Genomic DNA, 16132 nt, shown 5'->3' on the forward strand with positions numbered 1-16132 from the left:
TCACCTGACATGACCTCTGCTGTTACTTTCAAGCTGGAAAGATTCTGTTTTCTCATCCAGCCTCAAGAACCTATCCTTCAGCTATTAGTTATCAGCTCCAGGGAAAAAATATATTTAATCACTATTTCCTACAGAGTGCTGGCACATTTGAGACTGATCAAAAACCCACATGGAAATTTTTTCCCCAAATGATTGCTGGAGAAACTCAGCAGGTCTGGCAATATCTTTGTGTTGAGTGTGACTCTTCAGTTCTAAGGATGCTGCCAAATGTGCTGAGTTACTCCAGCATTTTCAATGTTTGTTTCAAATGTTTTCATCAGCAATAATTTGCTTTTATTCTTCTCCAAACCTGTAATCGGCCTAGTTTATGTATTGTGAGCAAATGCCCAGTGACAATAAATTTTTTTGTAAGAGCACAGTCATGAGTTGCCTGGGAAATCATGCTCAAATCTAGGGGATGGATCTACCATTTGTGGTTAACTAAAAAAGTCATCAAAGAATCAAACTCAAAGAAAAGGCATATAATTCTGCAGAAATAGATGGCAGGTCACAAGATAAGACAAAATATTTTAAAAAGGAAGAAACAGACTAACGAAATGTACATCAATTAAAAATGTAATTAAACTTTTATAACAGTAACCTTGCCTATATATATGTAATATATAGATATTACAGTATGAGTCGTCTGATATTTATCTATTGTTTTCACTTTTAGTTCTAGTAAAAGAAGGTGAAATCAGCTCTTTTGCAGGATTTATCAAGTCTGGCTTCTGCTACATTTTCAAAGACATAGAAGCTCTGGTGAAAGTTCCTCTGGGAAATGTGGTAAAAATATTTTTAAATTGTATCCTATATCATGTATAGTCTAATTCAATGAACTGTAGCTCATCATAATTGTCACTTTGCTGATATTCATACTATTTATAAAATGTAGTTCAATTCGTATTTTCTCTGCACAACCTAAGCTCTTGATTTCTTTATCATGCAAATCATCTTGTGTTTGTAGAAAAAAAACTCCAATTTTTCTCTTACTGTTTTCAAATATAAAATTGATTGAATGCAATCGCAGGAGTTCAAATTCCAAATGTTTCCATATGATTTGCCAGGAAAAGATGGATAAAAATAAACTTTTGGTTTTGTTCCATTTGAGTTATGCTTGCCAAAATAATAAATTGAGTGTCAGTATTTACCTGTCGATCTGCCAGGGGTGAAATCATTGTTTTTTTACCTAAAGTCATGGAGGTCCCAATCTGTTTAGAAGTAAACAAGCAACACATTTCCTATAATAGAAGTAAAATGGTGCCGTGCTAGTTAATACACTCAGATCTGCTTCCTGTGAATGAGATGATAGCTTCATAATGTCAATCCTCAGGAAAACTTTAAATGTACCTGAGCAAAGGAATTGTAATGGTAGACAATTACTGCATTGTATAAGCGATAAGACTTGAGTTTTTTAGTTCCCTTTCAGTATAATTTTGTTTCTGAAATTTCAAATCAACTGAAACATCATTCTCTCTACCTGACAGCTTATAGTAAAAATTCTGGACAATATTGATGTTCCTTACAATGTCCCAAAAAATTTTTTTGTGTTTGAATAGCACATTCTCCACAAGGCTACATGGATTTCAATGTAAGATCTTGTGTTTCAAGGAATGCTTGAAATCTCTCACCTTTATCAAAAATGCTGCAGTTATGCAAATATACATCAGAGCAAACTGGGTGTTGCTTATGCAGAGGATTCTAGGGATCTCAGGGTTGGTTTCCTCCAACCTCCCTTCTCCACTCTAGCCTGGTATTCATGAGGAAATTTGGATGCCATTGGCTTGGGAGATATTAGCCTTACATTTTGATGGAACTGGAGCTCACCTCAGGATCAGGTATGGGACTTGGCAGCTTCCTTTGAAAGGGTAAAATGAAGGTTCACTGTGCATACTTATCTGATAGTGATGGCTTCCCCCTCATAACCAACCAGTACTCCATTTCACAACCATTTAATTGTCTATCTTTAAATGTCATTTATTTGTGTCACTTACTGCTGCATGTGTGTATGTTGTCTTCTAATTCCCTAGCAAAGTGAGGTGAAACACATCATTATGGGAAAACTCCAAGAGAAGGAATCCTTTGGAGAGATCAGTATTATCCTTAACAAACCCTTCACCTGTACAATTATCACAGCAACAAAAGTTGAACTTGGAGTTATTTCTGCAAGTGATTTACGAGGTACTATTACATTGCCTGCCTTCTTGTTATTTACAGTGGTGTTTTGGTGTGTAGCAGACACTGATAGTTTCTATTGTATTTTAATAAGAGATATAAAATGATATTTCATTTTACTCATTTTAAAAATGTATTGGCAGTATATTGCGAAAGTTTTGTTCGATGAGATATTGTTAATGCAGATATGACTGAAGCCTTTTATTCAGAAACTGCTTTCCTTTCACAGGACTTGACCCAGTAAATCAAATACTCCTTCAACAAACAGCAGCACCAATCTTGGGCAGCCTCACTCAGGTCAGTGAAGCTATCTATATTTTCACTGTAAGGATGGATTCGATATACTATAGGGTTTTAAAAAATTCTATAAGCAAACAGAAATCTTCATTAAGGACTAAAATCAGACCAGCTAAACAACCAGTCTTTAATTGTTCAACAAAATGATTTGCAGCAGGAAGTAAAAGAGAATTTTAGGCAACCCAAATTTAGAAACATTGCAAAAAATGGATGAGTTAATGAGACTTAAATTGAGAAATCCCTTGGGGACAGTGTGGACTGCATTACAGAGATAATAGATACTCCATTTTTGGATCTTTCAGAATTCTCTAGATTCTGTAATGGTCTACACACATTAGAAGGATGTAAACACAACCATACTATCAAAAAAGGAGGAACAGGAGAAGAGAACAGCAGATTATAAGTCAGTTAGTCTGACATTTGTTGTAGGAAAAATGTTAAAATCAGTTATTACAGATGTGGTAACAGAATTGTGTCTTAAGTCAGACTCGCCAAGTCAAAGAAATTCCCAGCTCCATAAACACAATTCTTATAAAATGATCCTAGAAGTTTTGAGTCAGGGGCTGGGCTGGTGTGGATGGCATGTCCTGGGTGTCATTACCACTGACCTCCCAGTTTTCTTGTTCTTTCCTGATATCTCAACTTCTTTTGTGACTTTCACTTCATGTTTCCAGTAGTTGGGCTTTCATGTGCATGTCCATACCTGTGTGTATGTGTCTGTCTGTTTGTGTGTCACTCAGAACAATGGTTATGCTAGCTCATGGCAAGAAATTTCTTCTGCAGTGTATTTAATGTGGGGGAGACAATTGCACTGCATCTACCACATAGTTCTTACAGACCAGGAAACATTTCTGCTTTTATCACCGGTCAAATGCATACCAGAAGGGCTTACAGATTGATCATCAACCTGCTTGGTGACAGTCTGACTCACGTTCTATGGCCCTCAACTTCTCAGGTGGGTTTGAACCACCTCACTCTTAATAGAGGGGGTTAGCCTCTATGTAACAATTTGTGTAATACTTTGTTACTTTGCTGGAATAATTTCAGTAACATATTGGCTGAACTATCACCAAAAATTTTACAAGTAATTTTATCTCTGTAATACTTTCGCATAAACCATGTATTTTATTGAGGATTTTGTTTCAACTGTGCAGGAAGAGGTCAACAACAGATATATTGCTTTGGAAAAAGAGAAAGAATGGCAACAGTTTAAGGTAAATATGCTTTAAGACAAATCAGTGCACTTCTTGAGAAAAGGTAGATTATCAGAGCTCCATTTTGCATCCTACAGATTTTGGAGTGTCCTGAGGTATCTAATTACAAATGCTGAGCTTTATAACTCTCCAGAGTTCCCTTATATGATATTGATACAAGAATTTTAGATAAAGAGCAAATGTTCACAATGCAAGATGCAACAAAAGTTTTAAAAATCCAGCAAAAATGAGTAGGCCTTCTTAGGATTTAAAACTAAGTGACACCAGATCTGAGTTTTAAAATGTTGTGGGCAAGATGCGGACCAAACCTTCTCCATTTTGTTTCAACAAATCTGGATTTTCTGATTGTCATTATCTTTTTTCTCATATTTGGATGTGGGAAATGGGTGTTGCATTGCTGGCTGGGCAGGCATTTATTTGCACACCCTTAGTTGCCTAGAGAATTTGGTTGTGAACTGCTTTCTTGAACTTCATTCCTGGGGTTATGTGGTACATAGAATGCTGTTAGGAAGGGAACTCTGGGATTTTGACAATGAAGGACAATGATATAGTTTCAAGTCAGGAAGATGTATGACTTGGAGCGGCACTTTCAGCTTGAGGTCTTCAATCTGGAAGATGCTGTGAAAGTAGCTTTGGTGATTTACTGCAGTGCATCTTATAGATGGTACATACTGGTGCCTTTTTGCAATAGTGATGAAGGTAGTGAGTGTTGAAAATGGTGGAAGAAATGCCAGTGACATGGACTGATCTGACCTGAATGGCATTGAGGTTTTTGAGTGTTCTTGGAATTGCACCCATTCAGGCAAGTGGAGAGTATTCCATAAAACTCCAACTTATGCCTTGTAGATACTGGACAGGTGTTTGAGAACAAGTGGTGAGTTATTTGGGGCATAATTCTTCGTCTCTGACCTGTTGTTGTAACCACAGTATTTATACAGTCAGTCCAGTTAAGCTTTTGGTCAATGATAACCCTTAAGATATGGATAGTGGGAAATTCAGTGAAAGTGATATATTGGAATGTCAAGGGATAATGATTAGATGCTCTCTTACCCACTTGTGTGTTACAAATATTACTTGTTATCTTACTACTAATGAGTGCAAAATTATTTTAACATTGATGTTGATTATCTAGTCCCTCAATAATACCTTAATTGCGCTTGACAACAATTAAATATAAGGCAGGATTATAACTGGGATCCATAAAACTCCAACTTATGCCTTGTAGATACTGGACAGGTGTTGATCTTAACCTTTAGCACTGTGTCATGGCCAGTCACCTGACTGTGATTTTCCTTGAATTGGCCCAGAGGGCACACTTGCTGCCCAATCAAGTTCAACTGATAACCTCTTGAAGCTTAAGGCATATAGATGCAGCATCCTGTACCAGTTGAGAGAGCAGCTGAAGACTACTATTTTAATTTCCAGTTGGCTTCAACTTTCTTGAGGTAACTTCTCACCACTTGAGGTAGGCAACCTTTCTGCTCCAGTCTTGCCTCTGGAAAAATGTTTTACTGCAGTAGTATGCTGACAAACTAGCAAACCAGATTAAACAGGTTGGGGACTCCACTCATTGGAATTTAGAAGAATGAGAGGTGATCTCATTGAACCATGTAGGATTCTTAAGAGGCTTACAAGGTAAAATTGAGAGGATGTTTCCCCACCAGTGAGCATCTATGACCGGGGCATAATCTCAGAATTAAAGGGTGTCACTTTAAAGCTGAGATGAGGATAAATTTCTTCTCTGGCGGTTGCAAGTTTTTGAACTCCTTGCCAGAGACAGCTGAGGGGACAGAATCCTTGCATACATTTACTGCCTAGATAGATAGATTCTTGATCAGTCAGGGAATCAATTGTTATGGAGAAAGGGGTGAGGAGTGAGGAATGTTGGATCAACTGTGATCCTATTGGATGGTGGAGCAGGGTTAAGTGGCTGATTGGCCTACTCCTGTTCCTATTTCTTAAGGTCTTATGGTCTTATTAAACTAGCCAGTAGTATGAAATTCAACACTAGTAAAATTGACTCTTATATTAGGCAGAGTTTCAGCCCCTATAACCTTCTAGCCTGACTGTTCTTTTTTAACTGCCTGAAGCCCAAGTTCACTGGTTTAGCCATGCATTCCTAGCACTGGCTTAACTACATAAAGTGCTATCAGGCTTCACTCTCCTCTGCCAAACTAGCCGTTGTTCCAGAATGATTGTGCAGACCATTTGTCCACCACCAGCATCTCCTTAAACTATTCCCCTAATCCTTGTTTGATGAATAAAGTATGAACAGCTCAGAGACTTATTTGTCACTAAGACTGTGTTCTTGGCTACCTTTCCAACTGGCCTATTCCAACCCAGTTCACCTTTCTCACCAAATGAAACCTGCCTGTAGGCTCCTTCCTAGCTCAGCCGAGATCTGTTTCATGCACTAATTCCTTTCCTATCTGTCCCAATTTACTCTCTGAATTCATCCTGTCACTGACTCACTTCCTATTTTCCCAAACTCGTTTTCACTAAACTGTTGAAGATCTGACATCCTTTATGTCCCCCTTTGCTAAGTGGTATTGTGAATAGTTGCATCTCCTCTGGTACTGGCACTGTTTTCAAGCAGCTATCATCAATACACTTTTTTGGGAAATTGTGACATTTGTTTCAAATACTGTTCCATGAATTTGCATTATGCTTTAATATTATCTCCTGTTTGACTTTATATCAGTACATTTTGCAAGACCAAATAAATTATATGGAGCTTTACCTGACTAGGAGCACAGGCTGGACAATCATGCGTGGATCTAGGACACTTTATATGCAGTAATACAAGTTTTCAGGTCACTAACATAAATAATTAAATCAGGAATGCAGTTCATTAGCTATGCTTACCTCTATGCACATATTGTTCTGCTCTTTCATTAAGCTTTCTTTGTAATGCTAAAGGTAGTCTACAATGATATGAGAAATAGTTACGAGTAATGAGAATGAATGGGATCACAGGCATGTGGAGAAAAGTACTATACTGGACATTGCAGCATTGTTTTACTTGTGCCCAAAGTGTCTAAAGTATTATTTAATCTTTTTCTACCATGATCATGTGGTACCACCTCTGTGACCATGGCTGAGCTTGTGAGCATGCTGACTGCTCAGCATGGTTACTCAGCATAGATATCAGCATGGTTACTTGAGCATTTGACCTGCACAGATAGATACAGTTACAGATACATGGCCCCAAAGATGTGATTATATATGTGTGTTACTTTTCAGAACAATGTTGTACAGGGCAGTTATGAATGGAAGGGGTCTGGATAAATGGCCCTTCAGTTTGGTCAAAGCCTTTTACATTTTGTGTGCCTGTGCCTGATATTCCTGTGATGTGGCTTATCTTGATGCCACATTTCCTTTTCCTTCACCCATGCAAACCTTTGGTGAGAAGCTATGCGGTGCCAAGGTTCTTTTAAGTTGTGATGAAAGATTAGTGAGTTGGTGGCATATGAGCTACTTCTGTTGAAGTCATTTTTGTGTTTGAAGTGTGAATCCTGGCAAATAGTAAAGAGGCAACTAAACTGTTGTGCAAGTTTACAACATGGCAGATTGCGGGCAACAAAGTGACGTACATTCAAAGCCAAATTGATAGGGGCATGAAACTTGGAGCAGAGAGTACCAGTTATCCTGGCAGTGCTCCAGAGTTCTTTCATTCATTTGCAACATGAGATCTAGTCAATTTCTGCCTGCTGTGGAGGCTAACTACATTCACCACCTCCATTATTGCAGCTTTTGTCCCTCGAGTTGGTATCCTATTGCTAGCCCATGGAAAGAGGACGTCCCTACGCTCACAAAGGACCTTCAGCAAAAGATCCAAAGATGCAATGCTGTCGGATATCAGACATCTCCTTTGGGGTTTCGTTGAAGTCATGATGTGAGATCCATGAATGGTCCTACGTTGTAGAGAGTGAAGTGCTGACAGGGCGCCTTTTAGAAATGACACATGGAAGCTGGAATCCAGAAATTCAGGAGGGACCTAATTTCCCACAAGCCCACTGCTATAAGATTTGGCCTTTTAACCTGCTTGTTAATTATAATGAAATTTAAAGATTGTAAAACACACAAGAATACCCAACCTGCCATCAAGTGGAAATCCTTCATGCTATTTGGGCCTACCTATATATTCAACATCTGGAGTGTAACTTGAAGGTGCAATTTCAGACTTAGCTAGGAGAATGCTTATGTTCCATATGCTGGAAAGTTCTTCTATTTTGGGATCGAACCTTTGTTTTTAAATGAACCTGAATTTCATAAATATTAATGCCATTTGGAACACACTAATGAGATGGAAAAATCAGATTCAATTCTGTTTTTCGCTCATGAATTAGCTAATCTCAGAGAGGGGAGAAGGCAGAAAAGTTGTCATTGACTCCACTATTGCTGAAAGAGAAATAAAAAGAAAAAAACAAAAACAGATGGCAATTTTTTAAATGAAGATGCAACCAATTAGATATGAAATACATGTTAAAATATGTTCATATTTGGTATTAGTGAACCAGCATGGTAAAGTATTCTAGTCCTGAATCTTGATGTTATGGACCAGGCCAGACTCCTCAAAACATTTCAAGAAGGTATCCCAGACCTAACTTTTCTAGCTGTTTTAAGCAGGTGTAAGTGCATATTCCAACAGTAATGCAGCTGGCCCAACCACTCAGTTTTAAACAAAACAATTTATTTATATATAAAAAAAAGAAAATCAAATTTAGAATAACATAGCTGCTTGAAAACCCAATCTACTCTATCGCAACTTAATGATGCTGTTACAGATACTTGCAATAACTCCATAAATGCCCACTTGGTAAAACCCCGACATATGGGAACCTCTGACTTTACGACCCCTCTGAAAAAAAACAAGGACACAATAACCTTGTTAATGGAGCAGCATCATCACACCTCCCCTTAAAAAAAATATGAACTATCAATATCCAAAAATGCCTTCATTTTAAAACCCCTTAATTTTACACTGTTAGTACACTACAATATCCATATACTTTACATTGACTATAAACATGCAAACATGCACTACTACATTCTATTTCAGTCTGTTTACTCCTGCCACCAAATGACTCAGCTTAGCAATCACGTTTTCTCGTCCTGCCACATGCACAATTTTCAAATTGAGTGGCTGTAACAACAAGCTCCACCTAAACAGTCAGGAATTTTTGTTCTTAAATTTCTCCACAATCTTCAATGGGTTATGATCAGTGTATATATGATTGTCTCAGATACATTAATGGTGACATAAACATTGAAATGTTGTAACACCTACACCAAGCTCAAAGTCTCATTCTCAACTATCAAATATTTCTGCTGATGAATATTCAATTTCCTGGAGAAACCTGATAGGTCTTTCTACTTTCTCGTCCTGTAAGCGCACAGTACCGACACCCATATACTTGCATCGATAGCCACCTTGAATGGCTTTGCATAATTAGGTGTGGCTAACACTGGGGCAGAGGTTAACACAGCTTTCAGGCTGTCAAATGCCTTCTGACACTCTGCCGTCTACTGAAACTTCTTGTCTTTCTTTAATAATTCAGTGAGTGGAGCAGTCACATTGCTAAAATTTGGTATGAATTTCCAATAAAACCCACTCAATCCCAGGAATCGTAGTATTGTTGTTTTTGTTGATGATATGGAAAACTTCACAATTGGGCATTGGAAAATTCATTCTTACCAAGTTTATCAACTTGGTTTATTGAATTGGTTATGCATCAGTCTTAGTAACTGCCTTGACTTTGCAATAGTCCACAAATAACAATTGGGTACCATCTGGTTTTGGCACCATATGGGTGAGCTCCAATCACTATAACTTACTTTGATTATGTCATCTTGGAGCATGCATTCAATCTCCTTTTGAACCTGTGCCAATTTTAGAGGGTTATGCCTATAAAGATGTTGCTTAATCAGAACAGCATTTCTTATACCTACATCGTGCGTAATTAGGTTAGTACTTCCCAGCTTATTTCCACATATCTCCCCATGTGATAGCAATAACTCTTCCAGGTCATTTTGATTTTCCTCTGGAAAGTAAATAAATAATTTACCCCAATTCTTGACAACTTCCTCATTGTCCAATTTAATTTGAGGAATGTCCAATTCAGAATCCTCTGAGCTTAGTTCTTCACTTTGTGTTGTGATCAATAATGCAGTCTCCTTTTGCTTTCCTTCCCTGTCAAAAATACCTTTTGAGCATATTCACATGACACACTCTGTGAGATTTCTTTCTGTCTGGAGCCCTTATCAAATAGTTCACCTCACTCAATTTCCTTTTGACTTGATAAGGTCAACTAAACTTTGCAACTAAACCCAACACTGGAAGTAACACGAGCACCTTATCACCAAAGCAAAATTGTGAGTTTTTGATTTCTTGTCTGCTTCCTGTTTCATTGTATGCTGTGATACTTTTAAAATGCTGTCTAGCCAACTCACTGCTGTATTTAACCAGTCCCTAAAATTTGACATATAGTACAAATATATGGTATCTGAATTATGATTTATCAGTTTCTCCTTCATCAAGTTTAGTGGTCCTCTCACTTCATGCCCAAAAACTAATTCATATGGACTAAATTTGGTTGATTCATTTGGTACATCTCCGATGTCAAGAAGTATAAACAGAATTCTCTTATCCTAATCATTTGGATAGTCTTGATGATAAGCCCTCAACGTGATCTTTAATGTCTGATGCCATCTTTCTAGCACTTCCTGCAATTCTGGATGGTACGCAGTAGATTTGAATTGTTTTATTCCTCAGTTGTCCATAACTTCCTTGAATAATTTTGATGTAAAGTTTGACCCTTGATCTGACTGTATCTCTGTGGGTACACCATATCTAGTGAAAAAATTTGAGTAACTCATCTAAAATTCTTTTAGCTGTGATATTGCATCATGGAATGGCTTCTGGAAATTGAGTAGACACATCCATTATTGTTAACAAATAATTCCCACTTTTTGTTTTCGGTAGGGGTCCTACACAATCATTTAAGACTCTTGTAAAAGGTTCCTCAAATGCAGGAATGTGTACTAAAGGTGTGGGTTTCATTGCTGCCTGTGGTTTTCCAATTACTTGACACATATGACATGTCTGACAAAACTCAACTCCAGCCTTATGCAGTCCAGGCCAGTAAAAATATTTTTGTAATTTAGCTTGAGTTTTTCTTACCCCTAAATTACCTCTTACTGGTAGTTCATGCACCACCTACAACAATTCCTTTCTATAACCCACTGTCAATACGACTTGATGAACTTCTGCCCATTCCTCATCTGCTTGACTATATGATGGTCTCCATTCCCTCATTAAGACATCATTTTTAAGTTGGTAGCAGACTGGGATATATCTAGATTCTCTTTCCTTGTATGCTTTTTGCTATAATTAATTTAGTTTCTCATCTTTCTGCTGTAACTTAGTTAATTTCTCTGAACTAAAAATGCCTGCTTTGTCATCCATTTGCTCCTGTTTTGTCTCAACCATTTGATTAAACAAGGTCTGTATTAATTTCTCTTCAATTTCTTAACTGTACTTTTTGATCTCTCCTGTTTCAACTGGTGACTTTGTGACCTCGTTACCACACAGTCTAGAAAAATCCCAGGATATGTGTCTTTTAATAGTTCAGTTGCCTGAGTTTTCACTGGCTTTTCAGTCACAGTAGGCAACACTCCTACCTATATATTGTTAGCAAGGACAAATTGTGTTCCTGGAACTGAGAGTTTGTCCAGTACTTCTACCACTACTTCTCCACTCTTCACTGGACACTCTAACCTCACACTACCTAATTGAGCACTTCTTGCCTCACCATGAATTCTTGTTATTAGCACTTTTTCTGGCAATAGTCCTTCAGAGGTAGATATCTCCTCAGCTTTCAACATCAAAGGTTGAGAGGATCCTGTATTTCCTAATATTGTAACCTCCTTACCTGTTGCTCCTGGCCTATGTGAGTAAACTTTACATTCGCAAGTATATCGTTTAAGAAGATCTGGCACTTCCTCCTTAACCAATCTCTGACCAGCTTGTACATTCTGGTGCAGCTTTCTAGCCTCCACTGTACTTTCCGTTACCACTCCAACAAAATTCACTGGCTTATCTTGTTTTCCAATGTTTGGCTTCCCAGGGCTTTTCCTCACCCACCAACACTGCAAATTCGTGTGGCCTACTTTATTGCAGTGAAAACACCTCTTTCCTCTACAACAGTTTCTTTTTAACCTTTGGTAAGTTATCCTTATGATCTTCACTGAGAGCTACCTTTCCCTTACCATGTGAGGATTTCTCTTTTCCCCAATTTCTATCCCTCACTGATTGAAATTGATGTTGAAAGCCAAACTTTCATTTATGAACTAACTCAAAATCATCAACCATTTCAGCTGCTAATCTTGCTGGTTTAACTCTCAGCTCTTCCACATGAGTTCTCACTACCTCAGGAAATGAATCCTCCAAAATAATCATCTCTCTAAGGGTGTCGTAGGTTTGCTCTATTTTTAATGCCCCATTCCACCTATCAAAATTACTTTGTTTGATCCTTTCAAACTCAGTGTAGGTTTGACCAGGTTCCTCCTTAGATTCCTGAAACATTGTCTGTAGGCTTCACACACAAGCTCATATGCACTTAAGATGGCTTTATTCACCTCCTCATATGCCCCAGATACTTCCTCTGATAATGATGCAAATACCTCACTAGGTCTACCTACAAGTTTTGTTTGGATCAAAACCCACATAGTCACGAGCCACTTCATTTGTTTAGCCACTTTCTCAAATGAGATGAAAAAGGCTTCTACATCCTTCTCATTATCTTGGGCAATGCTTGAATATATTCAAACAGATCCCCACCAGGCCTTTGGCTACCATGGATTTGCACATCCTCACTATCTTCCTCACTAAGATTACCTTCAGCCTTCATCTCCATCCTTTTAAGCTGATTTTCCTGTTTAAGTGCCAATTTCTGAAGTTCAAATTCCCTCTTTTTCCTTTTCTCTTTCTTCTCTCTTTTTCTTTTTGTTCTGCTAAAGTGTTTCAATCTTTTTCTCTTCCCTCTGCTTTTAATCATAATTCAAACAGTTGCATTTCTTCTGCCCTTTTATTTTCTTTTGTCTCTAACTCAAGCTGATTCATTTTCAATTGAATTTTAGCCATCTGTAAAGATTTTGATAGCATTTCCAGCAAATTTAAATGCTGAGCTATTGCTGAAGTTATGTGTCCTTTCCTCACGGAAGGAGGCAGCTCCAATGCCAGCCTGACTGCCAATTTGTTTACCTTTTGTAAAGCTCCCAAAGTCACTTCTTCCACCCCCAGAAAACTTAGTCAAAGAGCCATTACTACACCAAGCACTATTTAAACCAACCGAGTTCAATACCCAGAACAAACAACACTAACATCTACCACTCGCACCCTATGAGTCTGACAACCCTAATCTTAAATTGGAACTATACAATAAATCCCACAAAGAGACTGCAATCTGTTCTGGACTAGGCCAGACTCCCTCAAAACATTTCAAGAAGGTAGCCCAGACCTTAACTTTTCTAGTCATTCAAAGCAGGTGTAGAATGCATGTTCCAGGAGTAATGCAGCTGGCCCAAGTGTACTCAGTGTTAAGCAAAACAATCTATTTATACGCAAACAGAAGAAAACCAAATTGAGAATAACGTAACTACTTGAAAACCCAATCGACTCTATTGCAAATTAATGATACTGTTTCAAATACTTGCAACATCCCCAAAAATACCCTCTTGGCAAAAAAAGGTAAAATCAAGCACAGGTTCTTACAGGACAGATGCCAGAGAGATAGAGAGGATCAGCATGTAGCTATTTCTTTGACCAGCAATATCATAAACAGACTGCTTGCTAAAACCAAACAAACCAAACCCTGAACGGGGACAACTGTCCACACCCCCTTCATTGTACAAGTGTTTGAAAAGAATTTTTTAAAAGAATGACTTAAAAGCAATCTCAAGTAGATAAACCCAGACACATGGGAACCTCTGACTTTATGACCCCTCTGAAAAACAAACCAAGGACAAAATAACCTTGTTCAAGGAGCAGCATTGTCACACTTGATAATTTAGAAAGAGAATGGCACAATTACACACAGAATTACACTGAACAGTCACTTATATTAAGAACACAATCAATGTCAACTGAACTTGCACCTCTTTTTTGAAAAAAATAATCAATTGCAAATTGGAAGAGGAGACAGTTCTTTGCACATACATAAAGCAGGTTTCTGCTCAGTATGCCTCTTAGTTAGAATCCACCCTTTTCAGGATTCTTCAGCAAATTCTGTCCCTCCAATCATCATAAACATTATGAAAACTCCTTCTTATGACGCCAAGGGGAGTATTTGATTCTCCTCTCTGTATAGACAATATAATCAACTATCCTATCTCCATGAGAGCCAGATTCAACTCCTTCTCCTGATGGTATCTGCTACATTACAGCAGTCCAATATTTAATGCCCAATTTATTAGCGAGTTTTTTGGGGACATGGAGCAGGTGACCATATGGGACTGGATTAATTTTAAAGTAGTTTTAAGATCAAATTTTGATTGTTTCTGTGTACATGTAAGAATTGTCTCTGTGCCCATTTTGAAGCCACAATGTTGGATGAACCAGAAATTCTAATCCTTGATAATGAAAAGTGTTAATTAGTTTTTCTATCATTCTTTCTAACAGCAAAAAGTAATAAAGGAAACAATATTTTACAAAGGAATACGCCCTGACACTGGAAAATGGAAACATGACTGGAATAAAAAGGAACACTCAAAAGGAAATGTCTCTCAGTCAGTTTGAGAATGACTCCAGAATATTATGGTTGGAACAACTGGGTGGATCTCAATTATCTTCCGACCACTAAGTATCTGTAGTTATGCTCCTAGTTCTGATTCACTTCAGCATAATAGGCTTTCTTCTTTCTTTACAGCCAAAAGCAGAGATCTTGAAAATTGCATATTATTGCATGCACTTCCCTTGGTATGAACTGCTAAGAAGATGGCTAATTCATGAACATAATGCATGGGATTCTTCACAATTATCTTCCCTGTTCCACTTTTGTTTTGATACCCTGAGCATAAAGTAATAATTGTTGTTCAACTATGAAGGATTTTCAATTAACCCTTTCTTCCCTAGGGTTAAATAAACCTTGAGTGAAAAGCACATGTTCAAGGAAATGGCAAAACTAGACTGTTTCATTTCGCCAGTTAACAAATATGCAAATTCCAAAAATAACATTCAATATTCAAAAGAGTCAATCTGTGTGGTCTTCATGCAGAGTTAGGTTCACATCATTGTCTTTAGAGTGTTGACTTTGAAAACTTCAGTTCCAACAAATTAATCTCACAGCACAGTTCTATAACAACTGCAAGCATACAACAAATTACTAATAACATACATAATGAGCTGGATTTTATAGTCAAGTGAAGCAAAGCAGTCACCTAGAGAAAGGTGCCCACAAGGTCCAGTGATCTCTGTGACATGGCCTTCTTCCCCAATGGCAGTTTAAATGTGATTCAAAGTCAAGGGAATCTCTAAGCAGGCAGCAGCAGTGATGATAGTGAGCAGGGTAAACACCCACTCACTTTGAAGTATCCTCATAGACCGATACTGGGAAGAAACAGCATTATCTTTCACATTTAATTTATATTTTAGATAGAATTATTAAAATAAACTATAATTTAGAAACTAAAATATTAGATTAGATTCCCTACAGTGTAGAAACAGGCCCTTCGGCCCCACAAGTCCACACTGACCCTCCGAGGAGTAACCCACCCAGACCCATTTGCCTCTGACTAATGCACCTAATACTATGGGCAAGTTAGCATAGCCAATTCACCTGATTTGCACATCTTTGGACTGTGGGAGGAAACCAGAGCACCCGGAGGAAATCCACGCAGACATGAGGAGAGCATACAAACTCCATGTAGACAGTCGCCCGAGGTTGGAATCGAACCTGGGACCCCTGGTGTTGTGAGGCAGCAGTGCTAACCACTGAGCTATCATGCCGCCCTAATATTTGCAAACTTTGAAACGTTATTGTAACATGTGAATTATTTTTATTGTAATGGAGTAATTTGACATTACATAAATATAAAATTGGCTTTTCAATATCATAGATGGTGTTTATCAGTAATCATGAAGCTCTATTAAAATCCATGTCGTACCTTATTCAGGAAGGTGTAAGTTACGTTCCCATGGATTTTTTACGGTAATATTATGCATAAGAATAGAAATTCTTGGCAATTTTCAGGCGTTTTATGTTAATTACATTCTAGGGGAGCCCTTTAGAGTGCATTCTGTGAAGGAATATCTAATCATTGGTAGCAACTTCTGGAATGCTTCATGTGCCTGTATTAATATGGAGCCTCAAAGGTGCTATCAGTTTCAGTGTTAGAATGAGGTTGGT

General features: G+C 37.9%; 1 protein-coding gene across 3 annotated transcripts in view; it reads left to right on the forward strand.

Moving 5' to 3' along the window:
• The window catches only part of cnbd1 (cyclic nucleotide binding domain containing 1), an 86369-nt gene extending 70481 nt beyond the window's left edge, over window positions 1-15888 (forward strand). For all 3 annotated transcript variants that reach the window (XM_087986509.1, XM_087986510.1, XM_087986511.1), the window contains 5 exons: window positions 716-825; window positions 2070-2220; window positions 2444-2511; window positions 3666-3725; window positions 14407-15888. In XM_087986509.1, coding sequence (XP_087842635.1) covers window positions 716-825; window positions 2070-2220; window positions 2444-2511; window positions 3666-3725; window positions 14407-14523 — 506 coding nt within the window. In that variant the 3' untranslated portion in view covers window positions 14524-15888. The remainder of the gene's footprint in view (window positions 1-715; window positions 826-2069; window positions 2221-2443; window positions 2512-3665; window positions 3726-14406) is intronic.
• Window positions 15889-16132: the final 244 nt, after the last annotated feature.

This window comes from Chiloscyllium plagiosum, unplaced genomic scaffold (genome assembly GCF_037043375.1).
Source record: "Chiloscyllium plagiosum isolate Xiang-an unplaced genomic scaffold, Cpla_swu_hap1 HiC_scaffold_4, whole genome shotgun sequence".
In the NCBI taxonomy this organism is placed as follows: Eukaryota; Metazoa; Chordata; class Chondrichthyes; order Orectolobiformes; family Hemiscylliidae; genus Chiloscyllium; species Chiloscyllium plagiosum.